This window comes from Psammomys obesus, unplaced genomic scaffold (genome assembly GCF_907164565.1).
Source record: "Psammomys obesus unplaced genomic scaffold, mPsaObe1.curated_primary_1811, whole genome shotgun sequence".
Lineage (NCBI taxonomy): Eukaryota > Metazoa > Chordata > Mammalia > Rodentia > Muridae > Psammomys > Psammomys obesus.
Window position 1 is genome coordinate 2,287,249 of NW_026596131.1, and position 20,756 is coordinate 2,308,004.

The following is a 20,756-nucleotide window of genomic DNA, read 5'->3' on the forward strand; positions in this document are numbered from 1 at the left end:
TACCTTTGTCTCTCCCTCGCTCGCCGTTCCCCCGCCTTTGTCTGCCCCCCCTCCCCCGCGCCGCCTTCGCAGCCCGCGCTCGCCCGCCCGCCTCCCGGAACCGACCTCCCCGGCCGCTCCCGGGGCAGGGACGACCGTGGGCCCCGCTCACCTCGGGCGGAGACGAGTCCAGCCTGCGGCCGCCAAACACGGTGCTCCTGGCTCGGACCTTCAGAAATGGCTTGGGTCTGACTCGGTTTCCCCGTTGGCCATTGTGAAGGCCCGTTAGCTCCGCCCCCTCCTTGCGCGCCGGGGACCGGTAGCCTGAGCTATCCCACTGTAGGACTCCGGAGGCAGGTCCACTGGCGGCCCACGGAGTCCTGCGGCGGAAGATGGAGGCGGCCCGCGGTCCCTCCGAACCCGATGTTGGGCCAAGGTGGCCGGCCGTGGACCGATGCCACGTGAGGGGTGTGACGGGTCCACCAGAGAACTTCTGCAGCCGCGTGCTTTCCAAAAGCACCACCCCCTTAAGCCGGGCATCCTAAACGGTTTCTGTGGCCGGACTTTGTAGGATTAGTGACCCCTGGCCTGGCCGTGGCCCAGGTCAAGCCCTTATGTGAAAGGACCCGCTTCCTTGTAGCAAGCACACCGAGGGGCCTTTAGACTTGTTCAGAGAACAAAGTGCAGCAGGAGCTGCGCCTGCCGCCCCACCCCAGCCCACTGCACGGCAGGTCGGGGGAGGGCCACCGCACTGGAGGGCAGCATCGGGCACGGACCTCTGCTGGACGCTTTGCCTAAAGCCCGGCTCGGCGACACGTTCCCACACCCGTGTGACAGGAATAGAACTGGTGGCTCCAGCACGGGCCGCTCGCGTCAGGGAACAGAAGAGCTCAACGCCTCCTTGCCTGGCAGGGGAACAGGGAGGCAGCAGGCGTTTCCCGGGCTGCTGATGCACCCACGCTGTGCGCGCTTCACTTGTCTCCCTCAGCCTCCCGCCGGCCGGCTGCTCAAGATGATGTTTTGCCTACACCGACGCTCAGCCACCGACTTCCTGGTTGGTGTTCCTCCACAACTAGGGGGGACTCTTCCTGGGGAAAATTGTCCACACCTATCCTCAGATTCTCCAAGAGCTGTTTGTTTGATGCAAAGGTGAAGTCCTTAGGGACACCAGGAGGCTGTTCCCGGGCACTGACCTGACCGGCAGCCGGTCCTGCCGGGACCATCTGTGGGCTGAGCAGCAGGGAGCCACCAAGGTCAGCAGTTGACTGCAGGGAGGAAGGCAGTGCCATGCAAGTTGGACAGCGGGTAGAAACGCTGGAAACAGATGGCTGGGCTTCACATGGACCTCACATGCCATTTCAGGTCCCCTCGCCCGCCTCCAGGGCAAGTTTTAAAAAGTTTCTTTAAATGTTCTGTTATTCGAAAAGGTCTCTAGTCCGGGCTGGCTTCATAACAGCAGAGGATGATGTTCAAATCCCCATTGCTGGGTTTACGGGGATGCACCACGCCCAGTGTGTGAAGCGCCGAGGAGCTGCTGATCAAACACTGCTTCGTGCCCCATGCATGCTGGGCAAGGGCTCTGCCAGCTCAGCTGCGCTCCCGCCTCACCTGTAAAACCTCCTAAGAAAATGGCAAGTGGGAACATTTGGTGGTCTGAGAAGCCGCAGAAAGAGGGGTGGGGTGGGGAGGTTACTTCAGCCAGAGGAGGGGAGGGCTGGGGGACTAGCAAGGTAGAAGATGCTGGGCTGGGGCTGTGCAGTGGGCATGCGCAGACACAAGGTTAGAAAGGTCCGCCTGCTCCTTAGCCACCGGCTGCAGCCAGCAAGACAGGTTCTGGGGTTCCCGGCTTGCTGGGTATCAGTGCCAACCACAAGGACACACATCGGGTTACAGGGCAAAGCCTCCCACCCTCTGCTGCTCAGAGGTGGGCTGGGCTAGTTGCCAGCACTGATGCCCTTTCTAGATCATTTTTGACAAGGCCACATTTAATACTGAAATCCGAGGGAATTAAGAGACCATGCGTTTTTAAAGAAACCGGTATGCATGCTTATGAGAGAAATCACTGCCAGGCCCCACATCCACTTCGCCCACTCTGGGAGCAACGAGGACCTGCACCTGAGCCTGTGCGGCCATCCTTAGATGCCAGCGCACAGCCTCTGCACACACGGAAACATTGAGCCATTCCCGACATACTCTGAAAATTTTAATTTGTTCCAACAAGGAAACTAACACAACATAAGGACTCTTACTTAAGCCCTCGGAGGCACCAAGGCAGCAGCTGGCAGGGAGCATTAAGATGGATTCCTGGGAGGGAGTGTAATAAACAGATGAGCTAAGAGATGGTTACAGGTGGCAGGGCCCAAGAGAGAGGCGGGGATGAGGATGGCCAGGCCCAGCCTTAACTGTCCTAGCTAGCGCTTAAAAAGACGACTTGTCTTCCCTTCTCAGGAGAGCAACTGACTGGGGAGATGGCGCAGGGCAGGGGCAGGCTGCTTAGGACTTGTTCCCTTTCTGCCCTGAATACAGGGTCTGGGAACAGAGAAATGAGGAATAGGCTGGCAGAGAGTAAATTGTGAGACGAGGATGTGAAGGTTCCCTGGGTTAAACTCTGGGCTAGGACTTCAGCCTTGGGCCAAAGCAGCAGCTCTTCCTTCTAAGGAGGTCCCCTGAGCTCACAGAACAGGATGTCAGCTTTCCGGCCCTTCCAAGTCCCTGGTGACTGGGACGCCCTGCGTCTCCAAAGGCCACACACACAGTGTAGTCTCTTCCAGAATGTCCTTTCAGGCAGTCGGCAGCCAGCTCTGCCAGCAGAGTGTCCTTTCTGCCCAGGCTGCACCCAGAGGCAGGGGCTGGGCCTCAGGAAGGGCCCTGGGGCTCACACCCACCCTGGCTGGAGGGTGCAGGCTGCACAGACTCAGAACTCCCAGTCGTCCACCGCCAGGTCCTCCAGGTTGGTCACCAGGCCGAAGAGTCCACTGTGGTCCTGGGATGGGCTGCCCTCAAAGTTGGTGATGGGAATGACAGGGTGAAGCAGTTCCGGCAAAGCCTCCGAGGCACGCCGCTTGATCTGCGGGAGGGAGACAAGTTGGATGTGGATTCTACCATTCAGGCCCAGGATACCACAGGATCTTCTGCCCTGTGGTATCCTGGAGCCAGAAAGGAAAGGGAGGAGGGCACCTGTTAGGGCTTCAGAAGCATGGCCATCCCTCTAGTTCAGGCAGAGGAAGAATACCTAGCCCCGCAGCTAAGGGGCTGCGGGGCTGGAAACATTGGTGACCCGCAGCAGGGAGGGAGGGGACAACATACCTGCTTGAAGAAGGAATGGTTCAGAAGGGTGCTCGCGTTTGGCCTGGATAGAAGGGGGAAGAGACCCACGTGACCCCTGGGCACTGCTGTCCAGACACCCACCCTCTCCTCAGAGACCCTCTACTGCTTCCCTCAGCTCTCCCAACAACTGACAGCCAAAGCCACTCAGGCTAGCTTCTTAACACGGCGCAGATTCTTTTGCTGTGGGGTCCACATTCCTCCGGAATCCAGAGCTCTCCAATACTGGCTGCAGCTCCCAAGCCCTCTCCGGCCCCTGAAGCTCAAGACCAGCAGCGTACCTTGCATCAGGGTTGCGCTGAAGGCACTGTTCCACAAACTGATGGAAGTGGGGCGAGAAGGTGCGGTGGTAGGGGTGGCAAGGCGAGTCGCCATTGGAAGGCCGGAGACTACCAGTGACCAGGCTGTCATTCAGGCAAGGGTTGGCAATGGAACGGGAGGGACTCATGGTCAGCTCCTCGGCAGGGATGGTGCTGGTGTCCAGCAGGCAGGGCACTGTGCCATTCAGTTTCTCTAGTAGCATCTGGGGAGAAATCACTGGGATGAGGGCCCTGGAAGGCCAAGAGTCCCCTCACAATACTCTCCTCCTGGAACAAACAGGATCTCTAGGAGTGAAGGTGACAGCTGGATGTGCCAGCTAGGTTTATGTCAACGTGACACAAACTAGAGTCATCTAAAAAGGAGGCTCATGAGAAAATGCCTCCACAAGAATGGGCTGTGGGCAAGCCTGTAGGGCATTTTCTTAATCAGTGATTGATGCGGGAGGGCCCAGCCCACTGTGGGCAGTGCATACCTGGGCTGGTGGTCCTGGGTTCTACAGGAAAGCAGCCTGAGCGAGCCATGAAGAGCAAGCCGGTAGGCTGCACCCCTCCGTGGCTTCTGCTTGAGTTCCTGCCCCGCCTCCTCTTAGCAGATGGGCTGTTTACTCGAAGTGTAAGCCAAATAAACCTTTTCCTCCCCAACTTGTGGTTGTGGTGTTTCACCACAGCAGTACAAACCCTAAGACATCATGTAAATCTGACTTTTGCAAAGAACACTGGCGTCTTGCTGGCAGTGAAGGCAGACTGGGAAAGGGGCTGCATGGGCCAGCTTCCTCCCCCTCTGCAAGGCACTGAACTCTTAACTACAGAGCCCTCCCTCTAGGGTAGTGGTAGAGTGATGTTACGCTCTGTGAAGCCCAGCTCCACTTTGCCAGGTGCAGGGAGGTCCAGTGGAGTGCACAATGCAGCAACTGAAACCCAGCACCCTGGGTTGATGGGCACACGCCAGGGGCGGGCCCAGCTTGCCAAGCCGTGTCAGAGCTTTCAAACTTGATACATGCAAAACCAGCCACACCTGGAGGACAGCTATCTTTGTAGGTGACCTCGTGAGCCTCCTGAACAATCCGAACAGAAACTGGAGATGTCTCTAGGGCTGTGCTAGTGTGGAAGCCACTAACCACATGGGACTGTATCTAAGTTAGCCTTAAAATCCCACCCCTCCATCGCAGGCGCCACCTTTTAAGTGATCAGCATAACAAGAGGCTAGTGTTTCCCTTACTGTGGACAGTACAGGGACAAAGTCTTATTGGACAATGCTGCTTCTGGATGTACACCAGTTCACAGTAACCGGGACTCACACTAATGAGGTTCACACTAACTAGGCCCACACTACTAGGCCCACATTATTTCCACACTAACTGTGCTCACACTAATCAGGTCCATACTAACCCTCTAACTCCTTCCTGAACATCTCCTGTTACGCAATTATTTTCCTTACACATTTCTTATACCTAGGTTTTACAACCTAATTATTCTATCAGAGCCGAGTTAAGCTAAGAACTAGAGCCGACAGATTTGGATCACCTTTTTAAATCAAGATGGATGGGTGGACAGATAATGTTACTACCCCTGTGCTTGTATCTTCAGCACTCTCTGTTCTTTGGGACATGAACCAAACGCCCTGGAGATCAAACGTGGAACGCCCTCACTTCCTTCTCCAGCCCCCTCACCCAACCCCTGGAATTCCTAGACCCAAGCTGTCCACAATTCTTTGCTGTGCCCTGGATCTGGTTGTTAGCTCTGGGTATTAAAGCCTGTGCGTGCGCACACGCCTACTCACACATGCATTGCTGAGATTGAACTCGGGACTCTGATATCCTAGCAAGCCTTCTACTACTGAGCTACACTCCCAGGAGTAGCCTTCCATTCCCACTCTTCAGATGGTCAACTGCTGTCAGCTTTTAAGGCTGGAGAGACGGCTCAGTGGCTAAGGAAGCTTGCTGCTCTTACAGAAGACCCAAGTTTGGTTCCTAGCATCTATGTGGGTGGCCCCAGTTTCCAGGAGCTCTGATGCCCTCTCTGAACTCCTTAGACAACTGCATACATGGAGTGCAGAAGTATGTGCTTGAGTACCTTGAGTACACACGCAAGAATGCACACACAGATAACGTTTTCTTTAAAAAGTCTCAGACCAAGTATTTTACAGCCCCAGAAGTTCCCTTGACTCAGCCCTTCTCTAGCTCCCAGCTGTGCCCTAAGGTGAGCAATTTATAAGCCTGAGGGGGGAGTCTTTGAGCTGAAGAGGCAGCCTGTGAGCCTGAGGGGGGAGGAGGGGCTGCTCAATGTCTTACCTCCTCCTGGTTCAAGATTTTGCTTCAGGCACCTGAGACCCAGGAAACAAACAATCCCAACTCCATTCCCGGGTGTGCTAGAGCCCGAACAAATTTCTTTCCTGGGTTTGTCTGTCTAACAAGAGCAAACTACACCACTGGCCTGAGTCACGCCCAAAAGGCGAGCACGTGCAGGAGCATGACTAGAAGCCGAACTGACAGAATTCAGGTTCTAAAAGTGCATGCCAGAAAACAGCCGCACAAAACTCAAGAGACGCCTGAGAATCTGTGTCCACTTATCAAGGAAGACAGGAGCTATTTGAGGGGTTTATAAGGATAAGGTGACTTAGCTGGGCCTTGTGGTACAGGCCTATAATCACAAAACTTGGAAGCTGAGGTAGGTAGATTGCTTGACACCAGCCTGAACTGCAGGAAGAGGCTATTTCACAAAGCAGAGCACAACAGAATTGGTTGGTGTGGTTTACACAGTTTGCATAGCCATGTGGCACCGTGCGTTGCGTGGCCTCTCTCTGCACTCTCTACTCGCTCCACCCACCCCTGGGCTGGGCTCCTGACCACATTTATCACCAGAGAAGGGAACAAAGAATTACCTAAGCACCCTTCCGCCAAGGCTGGGAAAGTCTTGAAGAAAAAAGGCTGCCTTTCACATTAGGCACCACATCAGCGCCCAGATGCACAGGAAGCAGCAGACATCTGCATAAGGCAGGCAGGGGGAAAGGAAGAGAACGCTGGACTGCAGGCTCACCTGAGTGGCAGGCATATCCTTGAAGGGGACATGGCCATTGGCTAGTTCACACGCTGTGATTCCCACACTGTAGATATCAGATTTGGCGTCATAGCCCTGCAGATTCTAAGTCAGAAGAAAAACCACAGATGACTCCAGTTGCAGCCTTGGTCTGTTTTTAAACAGGAAGGAACAGACAAGAGGACTGGCCGTCCCAGTCAGACCAGACACTGACCACGCTCCTCAGCCTTCTGCTGGAGGGAATGCGTGTGAGGAGCTGCCGAGACCTAACAGGCACACTGGGGTGAGGGCTCCTGCTCAGGAGGGGGGGGGGTCTAGAGCACCAAGTATTTCCAGAATGCTCTCTAGCCACAGGGTGGGAAATCTCTGAGCCACACAGTGTCAGGAACAGCTGGGGACCCCGCACATCCACAGCAGACAGGTAACGCCTGTGCTGTGTGCTAGAGCACACCTGGCCAACAGGGTCTCTTCCCTCTAGAAGCCCCCCTTACCAGAAACAGGGAGTAGCCCCATCCCAGCAAATTCCTGTGCTTCCTGGGGAAATCATGAGTGGGTGGAAGAAAAGGCTCCTTGGGTCCAAGGGCACAGACCTGCTGGAGGACCTCTGGGCTGAGCCAAGGCAGGACCTTGATACTGTACTTGGGGAAATCGTGGACTGCACGCTGCCGCTGCCCATGGCTGATCATGCTAAGGTTGCTGCGTAAACCGGACAGGTAGACCTTCCCATCTGTGGAGATCAGAATGTGGCTGGCCTTGACACTCCTGCAGGGAAGCAAAGACTGTCAGGGGCACGCCCCAGTGCTACAAATCTGCAGGCTTCATGCACTGGGTCTGGCTAGCTCTCTGTCATGTGTATATTACATGTATATAAGTATATCACATACATGTGCAATGTATTTATGAACATTTTCAAACATACCTGAGAATGAGAAAATAACATGGCCCCATTCATGTACTATTAGATTTTTTTTTTGTGCAGGGTTTTGAGACAGGTTCTTTCTCTGTGTAGCCCTGACTGTCCTGGAACTCACTCTGTAGACCAGGCTGGCCTTGTACTCACAGAGATCCCCTGCCTCTCTGCCTTCAGAGAGCCGGGATTAAGAGTGTGGGCCCCACACCCAACTATTTGATTTTTAAAGCGATTTATTTTTATTCTTAATTACCTGTGCATGTCCATCTATGTGTGGGTACATGCACGTAAGTGCAGGGTCCAAGGAGCCGAGAAGACAGTGTTGGATCCCCTGGAGCTTAAGTTATATTAAGTTATAGACAGTCATGAGCTACCCAATGTGAATGCTGGGGACCAAACTCAGGTCCTCTGCAAGAGTAGTAAACTCTCTTAACCACTAAGCTGGGGTGTGAGATACGGGGGTGTGGGAGTGTGGGTGTGACTGTGTGGGTGGCTGTGCGCATGTGCCTTCAGGGGCCAGACTTGTCAGATCTCGTGGAGCTGGAATTACAGACAACTGTGAACTGCCCACGTGAGTGCTGGGTCCTCTGCAAGAGTGCTATGTGCTCGTAATCACTGAGCCATGTCTCCAGTGTCCGTGTGTCATTATATTTAGTCACTATGTCCCTAGTATCGCAGTGCACTCTAAATGTGTACCCTGACACCACAGACTAGAGCAGCTCTCAACCCTCATCAGACAAGGTTCTCTGTGCCGTGGATGGTGATGAATACAGAAACTCACAACTGGTTCAAGTGCAGTTGGAAGTGTCTGTGGAGTGGTCAGCCCCAAATGAAACAGCTCAATCACTGTCCTCCCGGCAAGGCCCCAGGGCCATTGCAAAAGAAGGATGGACAGAGTGTAAGAATCGCTGGTAGAAAGGACCCTGACCAAAACCAAATTTTCTGGACACGACAGGACCACTGCACTAGGAACTCATAGAGCGGGATGCCTGCAGGAGACCAGAAGAACAGCAAGCCAGTCAACACTGTAGCACGGAGGAGAGAGGGCTCAGGAGCCTCCACCCCCACCTGGCAGGCTGATGGCTGCTGAGGCAGGAGGGTCAGATTTATTTAACAGTGTGGTCCCTGGTATGTTGGCCACATTCCGGTGGATAACAGAACTCATTATGGAGTCTAGGCTGGCCCAAACTTGTTTTTACAGATAGTTTCTCTGTGTAGGCCTGGCTGTCCTGGGTAGATCAGGGTGGCCTTGAACTCACAGAGATCTGTCACACATGCTCCAGCCTGGCTCTATTACTAATGCTTTTAATCTGTATTTTTTGTTTTGGGGCATTCTTGGAATGTGCATGTGTATATTTTAAATCTACTTAGTCGTTTTATGTTAAGCAAATCACTCCTTTCTTGCTGACTTCAAGACTCACCTTTGTTGCTAGCTGTATACATCAGATTCTTGATTCTGACTGGCATCTCTAGCCCAGGAATTTAACCTTCACAATTCTCCATGGACAAGCATTCAAGACACTTCTACTCAGTGCGAAGGCAGCACATGTCAGCCTGCAGGTCCACTGCTGGGCACATGGCCCTGACTGGCTGCACTGGGTCCCTTCCAGCCTCCTAACAACTGCCACTTACGTGTACCATGTGACATCTTGTCTTCATTTTCGGTTCTCTGATCACTAGGACTGAGTATCTGTCCCTGTGTCTGTCTGTGGCTGCTGGGATCCGCTCTGCTGTAACTTCCCATCCCGCTATTCTGCTGTCTTTTCCTTGTTTTGCACGATCTTCTTGTTGCTCGTGTGTGTTTAGACAAAGCTAACATCTGTCATTCTGGTATGCATTACTTTGTTTCTAGTGTCATTTATGAGACAGAAATCTTTAAACCTGAGGTACTCAAATTAATCATTTTCTTGCTTTATGCTTCTTAAATGTCTAGAAGCTCTTGTGTATCTCAGGTCCCAAAGCTGTTCCCTCCCACTGCCTTCTGCTTAAGCCTGCAGTTCTGGGCTTACGAGATGGCTTAGTGGGTAAAAGCACTTGCTGCAAGCCTGACCACCTCAGTCTGATCGCTGGGACCAACGATATGGAGGAAGGGCCCCAGTTCCATTACCTTCCCCACTATGTGCTGGTCTTCCTGACACAAACCACTGAACAAACTGTCTCTGCCCCTGGCCATGTTGCTCTGAGGCACACAGGAGTAAGGCAGGGGTCAGGGGCCAGTGGTCCACGGCACGTATTCCTCTCACACAATACCGACCACGTGACTTCAGCACTGACAGGCTAATGACTGCCCGCCAAGGGGCAAGTGCAGAATCCAGATCCTTGATTCTGAACTCTAGCTTCACTAGTGAAGGCTTGGAACACACCTGTGCACATAGCCCATGTGGTGGATGTAGTCCAAGGCCTTTAGCACCCCCTGCAGGATGTACGCAATCGCCAGTTCATTCATGCCATCCATGAAGTGTGTGCTAATGAGATCCTTTGCAGAGCCTGAAAAATACACCAATGATAAGGGGCGAGAGAAACAGCACAGAACCTCCAACCACGCTAGAACCCTACGCACTCACCGTATGCCATGAATGATGTGACGACCCAGAGCTCATTGTCTGAGATGAAGGTGGCTCGGTATGGCACTATATTGGGGTGGCTGAAGAGTTTAGAGACATGAAGCTCCCCCTGAAAGCAATGGCAGAGCTGAGGTCAGTGTCAAGAATGGTCCAGCATGAGGACAGCAGCATGATGTTAGTAGTGTGAGAACCTCGTGCCCCCTGGATGCTCTCCTCAGAATCCTTCCAGTGCAGGAAGGCCCAGCGTGCCTAAGGAAAGCCACCTGATTCACCCATTCAGGCCTCTGCATGGTGAGACAGCTGCCAACACTGTGAGAATCAACCACCTCAGAGACAACAAAAATAAAACAGTGGCTGCAGACTTGGGGGTGATTTGATGAATTCAATCCCAAAGGCCAAGGTACACACTCCTCAAGTCAGGAGTGCGAGCCCAGCTCGGGCACTGAGGTAGGAAGACTGCAAACAGGAGGCCAGGCTGGGTAACAGGGAGAGGTGCTCTCTAAAAATGAACAAAAAGCGCTTTCCCACTATACACCAAAGTATAAGCACTGACAGAACGATGGTCAAATGATAACTACAGAATACAAGGAGACATTTGAGCACATTGACTAGGGACCCCTCCCAGAAGCAGGTATATGAAACATTAAAAAAAAAAAAAAGTTCAGGGGCTGGAGAGATGGCTCAGAGGTTAAGAGCACTGGCTGCTCTCCTCAAAGGTCCTGAGTTTAATCCCCAGCACCCACATGGTGGCTCAGAGCCATCTATAGTAAGATCTGGTGCTCAGGCACACATGGAGGCAGAATACTGTATGAATGATAAATAAATAGAGATTAAAAAAAAGGTAAAAGGAACCTCAGAAGAGCCAGGTGGCTCTGTCTGTAATGCTGGTGTTTAGGGCAGTGGTTCTCAACACTGCAACCCTTTCTCACAGCTCCTTGTGCTGTGGTGACAGTCAACTATTGAATTATCCCATTGCTATTCCATAACTGTAATTTTACTACTGTTATGAACCATTACGTAAATAGCTGATATGACTGAACGGGGCTGCAACCTACAGGCTAAGAACCACTGGCTTAGAAGGTTGGGACAGGAGGACTAAGGAGTTTGAGGCCAGCCTGGGCTACCTGAGTTCTAGACCAACCTCAATGGGAGACCTTATCTCAAAAGAAATTAAAATCAAAACAAACCCCCCCCCCCGAAATTTCAGGTTTCTGGCTTTTATGACCTAAGTTAAGGCCATATGGGCAGTTCCATCTGTCTGTTTACTGCTTCAGAGAATAAATTAAGAAAATAAAATAAAAATCATATGGACAGCCGTGCTCCAGAACAAATTCAGTTTTCGCCCTCAAATGACTAAGCTAGTACTGGCACCACCTGGTCGCGATGCACAGGGCAGCTTTGGCAGAACTGTCAGGTGAGCTCCAGACGAAGGGCAGGGGCTGCACGCTACCCTGAGAGCTCACTGTGCTGCGCGCCACGCACACTGGCCCCACAGGACCACGAGGAGTCTCACCCCAACTCAGTCCCTCCACCAGTTTAACAAGAGGGAGGCTCCTTGCTTGTCAAATGACAAGGCACCAAACAGGATGCTAAGGGCCTGAAAATGGCCACTGGCGTTGTCGGCAGAGCAGGTGGCCCTGCCTGTGACCAAGACTTCCTGGGACGGAGCCTGCGCCTGCTGCTGTGCCGTCCTGCAGGCATGCTACCTGCCTCTCTGAATAATGCAGAACAAACAGAGAGGCCTAAGATTGTTCACGGAAGCCTCACGACTTCTGAACACACACACTCCACTTTGGTCTCCTGCAGAAACTTCCAGAGGAATGACTATGTAACCAGAAGCCCACCCTCCAAGGGTCACACCCATCCTCTATTACCTGCAAAAATGTCACCATCTCATTGGAACAAGCTTCTAGGTTGATCCTTCGCACTGTCACATACTCTCCCGTTGGTTTGTACCTGGCTAAATTCACTGTCATCAAGTCCTCAAACCCTTTGCCTGAGAGAAAAGAGGAATTACTTAAACAAAGACAGCCACAAAGATTTGTCTACTCCACGTCAGCAGAAAGTTCTCACTAGAATGTTCACTACTGTGCTTTCAAGGCTGACATTTATTGGTTTTTCCATCAGTCCTTCTCAGCCAATTATGTAGCGAGAACTATGGCCTCCTGGAAATGACTTCTTCCCAAACTTAGCACAGAAACCTTCTGTCACCATGAATCCTCCCAGCCAGCTGAGGATGGCTATGGCGGGAGGGTGGGCGTGTCCCCGTGAACGGAAGTTACCTATGGTGGTGAGCAGCTCATAACACCCGCTTTCTGGCAGAAAGCTGCTCATGACCTCTGGTTTAGAGAAAGACGCTATGGACTCTGAGCTCGCCTCATTGGCCTGAAGAAGAAGAAGAAAAAGAGGTTAACTGAGAAAACAGAGGAGAGAGTGGGCAGAGGCGGTCACAGCCCCACAAGGAGACTCGCCTCTGCAGCAGTCACAGAAATGCCGACTGTGGCAAAGCAGCTCTGCTGCCTTTACCTGACGAGAAACTCAACATACGGTGCTCAGTCAGCACCCCTGGCAGACCAAGTGCTGTGAGGTCTACAAACAAGGACCACTGTCCCCGTCAACTGCTACTCTGCTGCTTCTTTCCAGTCACTGACTGCTAAAGTCTCCCAAGTTCTTGGCTGGGGAAGGGTGCATAGAGAAAGATACATGAAAAAAGCCAGGGGTGGGGGCAGAAATTCAGGGTTTTCAGTTTCCTTCTTCACTGAGGTTCAGTTTTTAAGGGCCCAACTGCAAGACTCTAAAAGGTCAGACCTGCAGTCTTGCTCTAGAGCAGAAGTTCTCAGCCTGTGGATCAGAGGACCCTTTCATGGGGGTTGCCTATAAGATATTTACATTATGATTCATAACAGTAGCAAAATTAGTTATGAAGTAGCAATGGAATAATTTTATGGCTGGGGGTCACCACAATATGAGGAACTGTATTAAAGGGTCATGGCATTAGGAAGGTCGAGAACCACTGATCTAGAGGAACATTGCTGGAGGAATCCCATTTCTTTAGCAAACCAAGAACTCAGGCTATTCATTCCTGGCACTCCCAAGTACAGGAGAGTAAGTGACTTCTTGAGCTACAGGCCCAGAGAGCCTACCTGCTCAGCCTCCCGGGACCCTGCCCAATCAGACTGGGGATGAAGCTGGACACTAGGCATTTGGGATATGGACATTATACCCAGTCTAGCCTCTGAGGACCGAAAAAAGGTGGGCAGCAGTGCTGAATGTGGGCAGCAAACAGCACAGCAACGGCTCTCCTTTCATGGGCTTGCTGTTCTTTCAGGCCCAAACACATTGGTCTGACTTAGGGAAGGGATTTCTGTCTTTAAGCCTTCTTCCTTCAGGTGTGTCTAACTGGAATGAAGAAATCTGAGGCCAGCTCCCTGTGTGGTATACCACAGTTAGAAGCCTGCCTTTAAGTCATGGGTGCTGGTGCACGCCTATAATCCTTGCACTCAGGAGGTGGAGTCGGGAGGATCAGGAGTTCCAAGCCAGCTTCAGCTATAGGACACCTATCTCAAATAGCCAGACAACACAAAACAAATCTGGCCTTCAATCTGAAGAAATTGCAAATGCACAAAAGGCTCTTGACTCAGCACCAACTATAAAAGTTGAAACTGTTCTGGCAAGCTGGTATCTGGACAACCATCAAGGCTGTGTCTCTGCAGAAGCCCTCAAAACACTGTGCCTGTCATTCTATTTAAATACCATATAATCTTCAGAGCCCATTTGCACTGTATCTGATCTTCCTTCCCCATGCTACATAAAGAGATGGACATACATACATACATACATATGTTACATATATATATATATATATATATATATATTTTTTTCCCCCCTTTTCTTTTTGAGACAAGGTCTTCATAGACCAGCCTGGCCTTCAACTAAGAGATCTGACTGCCTTTGAACTCCGGAGTGCCAGGCAGGACACGCACAAACCATGAGTACCCCTGTTCCCTGGAACTCACTATGTACCAGGCTTGCCTAGAATACACGTTGATCTTCCTGCCTCTGCCTTCCAAATGCTGAGATTCAGGAGTACACCACCACACTAGCTCTATCTTTCAATGATAAAAAACGAAGGCCCAGGAGGTAAATGATTTGCTAAAAAATATGAACATGGCTATGTGACACAGAGAAGAACCAGGCCCCTGTCAGGGAAAGCACCCTGCTGATTGATGTTTTGAGAACATCTGGTTTAAAACTAGTAGTAATGCCTATCTCCATAAAAGGGGCTCTGCCTCCCTTACCACTTGAGGGATACTAAGGGCTGGAAAGATGTCTCAGAGGTTACGAGCAGAAGATGCTCTTCCAGAGGTCCCGAGTTCAACTCCCAGCAACCACATGGTGGTTCACAACCATCTATGATGAGATCTGGTGCCCCCTTCTGGCGTGCAGGTGCACATGCAGGCAGAACACTGTGTACATAATAAATCTTTTTTAAGAAGTGATACTAAAAGTTGGGTGCAATTGCACACACCTTGATCGCAGCACTAGGGAGGTAGAAAGCTCTACGAGTTTGAGGCCAGCCTGATCTACAGAATGAGTTCCAGGACAGCCAGAGCTACACAGAGTGACCCTGTCTCAAAAACAAAGAGAAAGAGAGTGACACTAAGAGAGCTCTAGTCCAGCAAAATGGATACCTATTTAAAAAGTATTTCTAATTTAATCCATCTTTTATTTTCTAAGACTTGTCATATTTCACTGTTGTATAATATTCTTTCAGGAACATATATCAAATTATGCATCCCAACACTGATAGATTGGGTTCTTTTCCAACTCTGCTATGACAGACTGCACTAGTATAATGTCTCCTGACTAAAGCTGACAGCTAGTAAAAAGAATCACCAGGTTCCCGACTACATGACAAGCCAACATTATGAGACAATGACATATTGCTTTCCAAAATAAATGCACCATTCACATCACATTCTCAGTGCCTACATGGTTTTCTTGTGTTTATTTCATTCTTGTTATTGTGTGTATATAATGAACTTGTGTAGATGTGCATGCATATTGCTTTGAAAGTCAGAGAACATCTCTGTGGGGTCAGTTCTCTCCTTCTCCCAATAGAAATGAAACTGAGGTCAAGGTCATGGGGTTTGCACAGTCAGTGCCTTTACCTACTGAACCACATTATTGGTCCTCTTGACTATTCCTGATCTGAATAAAATCATTGTTTAGCAACCAGGAAAAGTGGGACTGCAGGAGACAAAGCAGCCTAGGGACTGCTGCAGCTTCTGCATGGCTGCCTGGCTCACCATAAACCTTCCCCAAACAAGCCTTTCCCCTCTGTGGCTACTCCACAGTCAGAGGCCAGCAAACAAAAGAGCAAGGAGAGGGAGTAGTTCCGTAACCAGGATGGAACTACTTCAGTGTTCTTAAGACACCCTCTGCAGTTGCTAATGACACTTCTCCTCAGGCCACCTGCACCACTACATTCCCAGAGACCTGAAACAAATGACACATCTCAACTTGTTTCCATGTGTGGATTTAAAATACAGAAGGATTTCTGAAAGACGTCTGGTCTGCTACTAACACAAAAAAGGGGGTGCGTCCTGGTTAGTTTTTCTGTCAACTTGACCCAGCTAGAGTTATCTGGGAGGAACCTCAATTGAGAAAATGCCTCCACTATGTTGCCTATGTTCCACTATGTAGAAAATTCTGTGGAGTGTTTTCTTGAATAGAGATTGATGTGGGAGGGCCCGGCCCACTGCGGGTAGTGCCGCCCATGGGCAGGTGGTCATCGGTGGTACAAGAAAGCAGTCTGAGCAAGCCACATGGCGAAAGCCAATAAGCAGTGTCTGTCCACAGCATCTATTCGAGTTCCTGCTTCTAGGCTCCTGAGGTTTAAGATCCTGCCTTGACTCTCTCAGTGGACTGTTCTGACTCAGGGTATGTGAGCTAAATACGCCCTTTCCTCCCAAGTTGCTTTTGGTCATGGTATTTACCACAGCAACAGAAAACAAAACTAGGAAAGAAGTACCAGGTTCACAGGGCGCTGCCGTGACAAATCATGTTTTGGTTGGAAGATTGTGAAGGATTTTGGAACTCTGGGCTGTGAGTGTTCAGAGCTCAATGAACTGTTGTGGGAAACTGGAAGATGATGCTGAGAGCGGAGCAGATGATGGAGGTCTAGCGTATCAAGTCTCAGGAGGAAGCAAGAACTCTCGGGGCTGTTCATGTGATATTTTGAACTAAGAATCTGAGGTTCTCTCAGCTAGGGCTAAAGAGTCAGCTGTGACTAACATAAGCCCAGAACCACCTAAGTGAACACTGGGCTTAACAGAACAGGGCTAGCGCATTTAACTCTTCCAGACTTTTAAAAGTCTATCTTCAGAGCAAAAGGATTCAAAGCAGCTCCTTTTCCTTAAACACAGCACAGCATAGTTATACCACTGAATTTCAAGTAGCTGAAGATTCATTTTTTTCCATTAGGTCCCCACAACATTAAAAAGTTTTCTTGCTTTGAAGCATTTTAAAAACACATAAGCCATTGACACCTAGAAATGACCATAAAACAGTAGCATTGTTTAAAGTAAAATAAAGCAATAAAGCATACAAAGACAGTACTTATCAAATACCACCAAATGAACACATTCAACCTGCCACAGGTTTCACCCAGGACAGTTTTTGCTATAAGCAAAACATCAGCAGCTAAACGCATATGAAAATTATGTCATTACTATTTCTTATGAAAAAAAAAATCTGATCTTATATGAATTTAAATTTTTTAATTTTTTCTTCCTTTTTTGCTTTTAGAGTGATCCTTTTAAAATTTATTTTTATTTTATGTACATTGGTGTTTGACTGCATGTATGTCTATCTGAGGGTGTTGGATCCCCTGGAACAGGAGTTACAGACAGTTGTGAGCTGCCATGTGGTTGCTGGGAATTGAACCCAGGTCCTCAGCAAGAGCAGCCAGTGCTCTTAACTGCTTGAGCTATCTCTCCAGGCCCCCACCCCTTTTTTGTCTCCTGAATGAAAACACATGGATCTTGCAGACAGGCATCCCCATAGAAGGTGTAAGCAGTAGAAATTAATATGAGCATCATTATCCTTGCCCAGCTTTGGGCTGCCTATAAAACAAGCAACAGAAAGGGGGCTGCCAAGTGCTATCATCTTATCCTCCCTGTCCCCATCCTCCTCCCCCACCTCTCAGGGTCTGTTTAACAAGCCTGGTTGTTGGCCTCAAACTGGTGATCCTCCTGCCTCAGCCTCTCAAGTGCTAAGACCACAGGCCACTGCCACTATGGCCAACCATTGTGTGCTCTCTCCCTCCCCCTTTTCCTTTTTCTCTCCCTGCTCCTCTCTCCCACTTTTTTTTAAGACAATGATTCATGTTCTCCAAAATAGCTCGGTGCACTGTGCACATATGGTGCTATTTGCTCAGGGAAAATAAAGCACAAGCAGAGAGAAGACAGCAAGAATCTTGCAGCTTTTTCCAGTTTAAAAAAAAAAATCTGTTTTGTATGGGCTTTTTGGAGAGAGGGAAAGGGGTTGAGTTGTAAAATTTGTTTTTTTCAACTGTGTACATGAGCAGGAATGTGCATGTGTGTGGTGTGTGTGAGAGAGTGTGTGTGTAACTTTGTCTTCTCCTTCCACCTTTAAATGGGTCCCAGGGATCACCCAGACTGGTTTTTCTGGTGCCCAGGCTTGCACAGCAAATGCCTTTACCAGCCGAGCCATCTCACTGGCCCTAGGCATTGTCATTTTACGGCAGAGTCTTGCCACGTAGCTCAGGCTGGTTTTGAACTTGCCATCCTCTTGCCTCAGCCTCACAGGTGGCGAGTCTATCGCCATGTGCCAACATGCCTGACTTTGGCTGTTGCCTTCTGTCCTGGACTGAGGGTGGCCTCAGGGCCTTCTGCCTGTCTGACAAGCACTCTGCTCCTGAAGCACACCTTGCCCTTGGTTTTGAGAGGCAGGATGACAGGTGCGGCACGTACCCGGCACCCCAAGCCTGTTTTGGACTTTTTAGTTTTGTTTTTGCTTTTACAGAAGAGGAGACATGAGGTCCTGCCTAATGAGCCAGAGAGAGATCTCTATTTTCGCTGTGGAGTGAAATGTACTGTTAATAGTCTACAGATGAGGAAGTTAGAGGCACCAGCCTCCAAAACCGGAAATTTCAAAGGGCAGCGAGGGGGTGGGTACTGAGGGGGAGGAGGCTTTAATCCCAGATGAGCCTTTTCTGCTCTGTAAAGTACACAACAAAGTCTTTCTAGGGTGAAACCTGAAGCTTCACAAGTGAAAAAAAAAATTAAATTGTACTTCAAATCAAGCTGAGAAGGGCAGCAGAAGCATACACATGCACCTCAAGACACCAGCTCCATGCAGCAGCCACAGTGCCACAGCCCAGAAAGCACTTACTTTTCTCCGAGTGTCACCCGGAGGCTGCTCTGGGGTAGAGAAATCCATTGTTGGCATTTGGTTGTTAGCAGAAGACACACCCACATTCAGAATAGCAATTATCACACTTAAGACAACAGTTAATAATAGAAATCACTTAAGTCATTACAGCACTATACACACACATGGAGACCTACAGTGGGAGCGCTGCAGCTCACAAGACTTGCACATGAATGTCAAGCCTATCCCATAGCTCCAGCCTGAGCACATGTACTTACGTTAGCATAGTATGTTATTTTGAACGTGCAGGTTTCTGAGCCTTGTACTTTGTGAACCAAAAATCCACTTTTTCCCCTTCCCTTTGTTCTTTAGGCCCTCACTCAGGCTAGGCAACTAACTACTCTACCATGTCCCCAAATCTTCGGGTTTTTCACCCGGCTCATTCCTCAGGCAGGGGCGCTGGATTCTGAATGAGGGCAGCAGGGGCTTTGGGATCAGCTGCTGTGGATGGTAACAGACAAAGCCCAAGGCCAACTAAGAAACCTGCTCACAAATCTGTGTCCTGTAACTCTTCCATCTTCAGAAAGTTTAGTCACCAAGAAAATGCCTTTCACCAGATACATTAGAACATCCAATTGCCTTGCTACAGATATCAGAGGAAGAGTAATTTGGCCTTGGTTTTTCCAAGGAGTAGTTGTTTCCCCCTCAGACAGCAGTTTTCTGGTATACAAACAGAAGCAGCTGCATACAGCAGTGAGTCAAAGATGAGAAGCCAAGTGTGTGTCAATTTTCTTGACAGAAGGCAAATTCCCAGTTGTGTAAGACTGAGTAATGCTGACTACATACAGTAACCTATGGCCATGCAGAGAAGAACCTCTCACCAGCCTCACATTAGAGGCTAGGATGCTGTCAAAGGCAGCCAGGGGCTAGGCGTGGTGGCACGTTCCTTTACTGCCGGTACTCAGAAGGGAGAGGAAGAGGAATCTCTAGGAGTTTGAGGCCAGTCAAGGCTGCAGAGTGAGACCCTATCTCAAGCAAACAACAAACATCCCAACGACAACAAAAAACCCAGGCATCCAAAGACCCCACAGTCAGAAACTGAATAAAAGAATCCCTTCATTCTGGTCATATATTCTGCAGTATCTGTGACTAATTCATTGTAAACTGAACTTGCAAATCAATTTCTATAAAAAATTAGCATGTGAGCACATGTGCCATGGTACATGAACGGAGGTCAGAGGACAGCTCTGTGGAATTGGTTTTCTTTCCATCTTTCTATGGGTTCTAGACATTGAACTCAGACAAAGCAAGCCTCTTTTACCCACTGAACCATCTCATCCGCCACGGTGTTTAATTTTAAAGCACCATTATTCCCATTAATGATGGGAAGGAAAGACTAGTAACAGGAGTTTTTGTTGTTGTTGTTCCATTAGTTTATACTGTTAATACTTTGTGTTGGTTATAATTAAAACAAAAAGAGCCTATAATTTTTTTGGTGAGCGATTTCCTAAGACACGACACTTTGACAAAGTCCATGAACACCACTACTCCAGAATTTCTTTGAGATTCTTTAAGGAAAATAATAGGTACCATCTAGTAATTAATACATTTGAGTTGTCAGTTACTTGTCTATTTGTGCATGTCATGGGTTCTTCTGTCTCTTCACCTATGGGATGCCTATAATATCACCACAGTTCGGAACAATGAATGGGGTTATACTATTTATAATTGTCTTCTGGTTTTTGGAGACAGGGTGTTGTTATACAGCCCATCTGCCCTTGAATCCACTATGTAGTCCAAGATGGCCTCAGTCTCATGATTCTTCTGCCTCAGCCTCCCAAGTGCTAGGATTACAAACAGGTGAGTGCCAACACACCCAGCCACTACTAGTGTTCTTACAAGGAGAATTTTCCTTTAGCCTGAACTAAGATTATCTTACTTTGGAAAGGACCAAAAAGGAATGTTTGCACCTGTTAAAACTCAAAATACAAACCTACTGAGTTAACAGGTTTTATGACAGGAGGTTAGTAGTTTTGATAGATTTTTTTTTCCTTAGATCTATTAGGTCTCATGGTTCCTGCTATGAAATTATGAGTCAACTATATAGATCAATACAACCAGAACCTTTATATCACTTTTACCTTTGTTTTGACCTACTGTTTTAGTTTTAAAGTGTGTGTGTGTGTGTGTGTGTGTGTGTGTGTGTGTGTGTGTGTGTGTGTGTGT

General features: G+C 49.4%; 2 protein-coding genes across 6 annotated transcripts in view; both read right to left on the reverse strand.

Moving 5' to 3' along the window:
- Window positions 1–441, reverse strand: part of Limd2 (LIM domain containing 2) — a 3,011-nt gene extending 2,570 nt beyond the window's left edge. The window contains exon 1 of the mRNA XM_055592184.1: window positions 152–441. The gene's annotated coding sequence lies outside the window, so the exon portion shown is untranslated. The remainder of the gene's footprint in view (window positions 1–151) is intronic.
- A 1,925-nt stretch (window positions 442–2,366) lies between these two features.
- Window positions 2,367–20,756, reverse strand: part of Strada (STE20 related adaptor alpha) — a 27,995-nt gene continuing 9,605 nt past the window's right edge. For 3 of the 5 annotated variants that reach the window (XM_055592180.1, XM_055592178.1, XM_055592179.1), the window contains 10 exons: window positions 18,552–18,580; window positions 12,416–12,518; window positions 12,008–12,129; window positions 10,134–10,242; window positions 9,933–10,056; window positions 7,250–7,421; window positions 6,660–6,764; window positions 3,585–3,826; window positions 3,286–3,328; window positions 2,367–3,046 (listed from right to left, as the gene is read on the reverse strand). In XM_055592180.1, coding sequence (XP_055448155.1) covers window positions 2,894–3,046; window positions 3,286–3,328; window positions 3,585–3,826; window positions 6,660–6,764; window positions 7,250–7,421; window positions 9,933–10,056; window positions 10,134–10,242; window positions 12,008–12,129; window positions 12,416–12,518; window positions 18,552–18,580 — 1,202 coding nt within the window. In that variant the 3' untranslated portion in view covers window positions 2,367–2,893. The remainder of the gene's footprint in view (window positions 3,047–3,285; window positions 3,329–3,584; window positions 3,827–6,659; window positions 6,765–7,249; window positions 7,422–9,932; window positions 10,057–10,133; window positions 10,243–12,007; window positions 12,130–12,415; window positions 12,519–18,551; window positions 18,581–20,756) is intronic. The other 2 variants (XM_055592181.1, XM_055592182.1) reach the window with 1 other exon arrangement.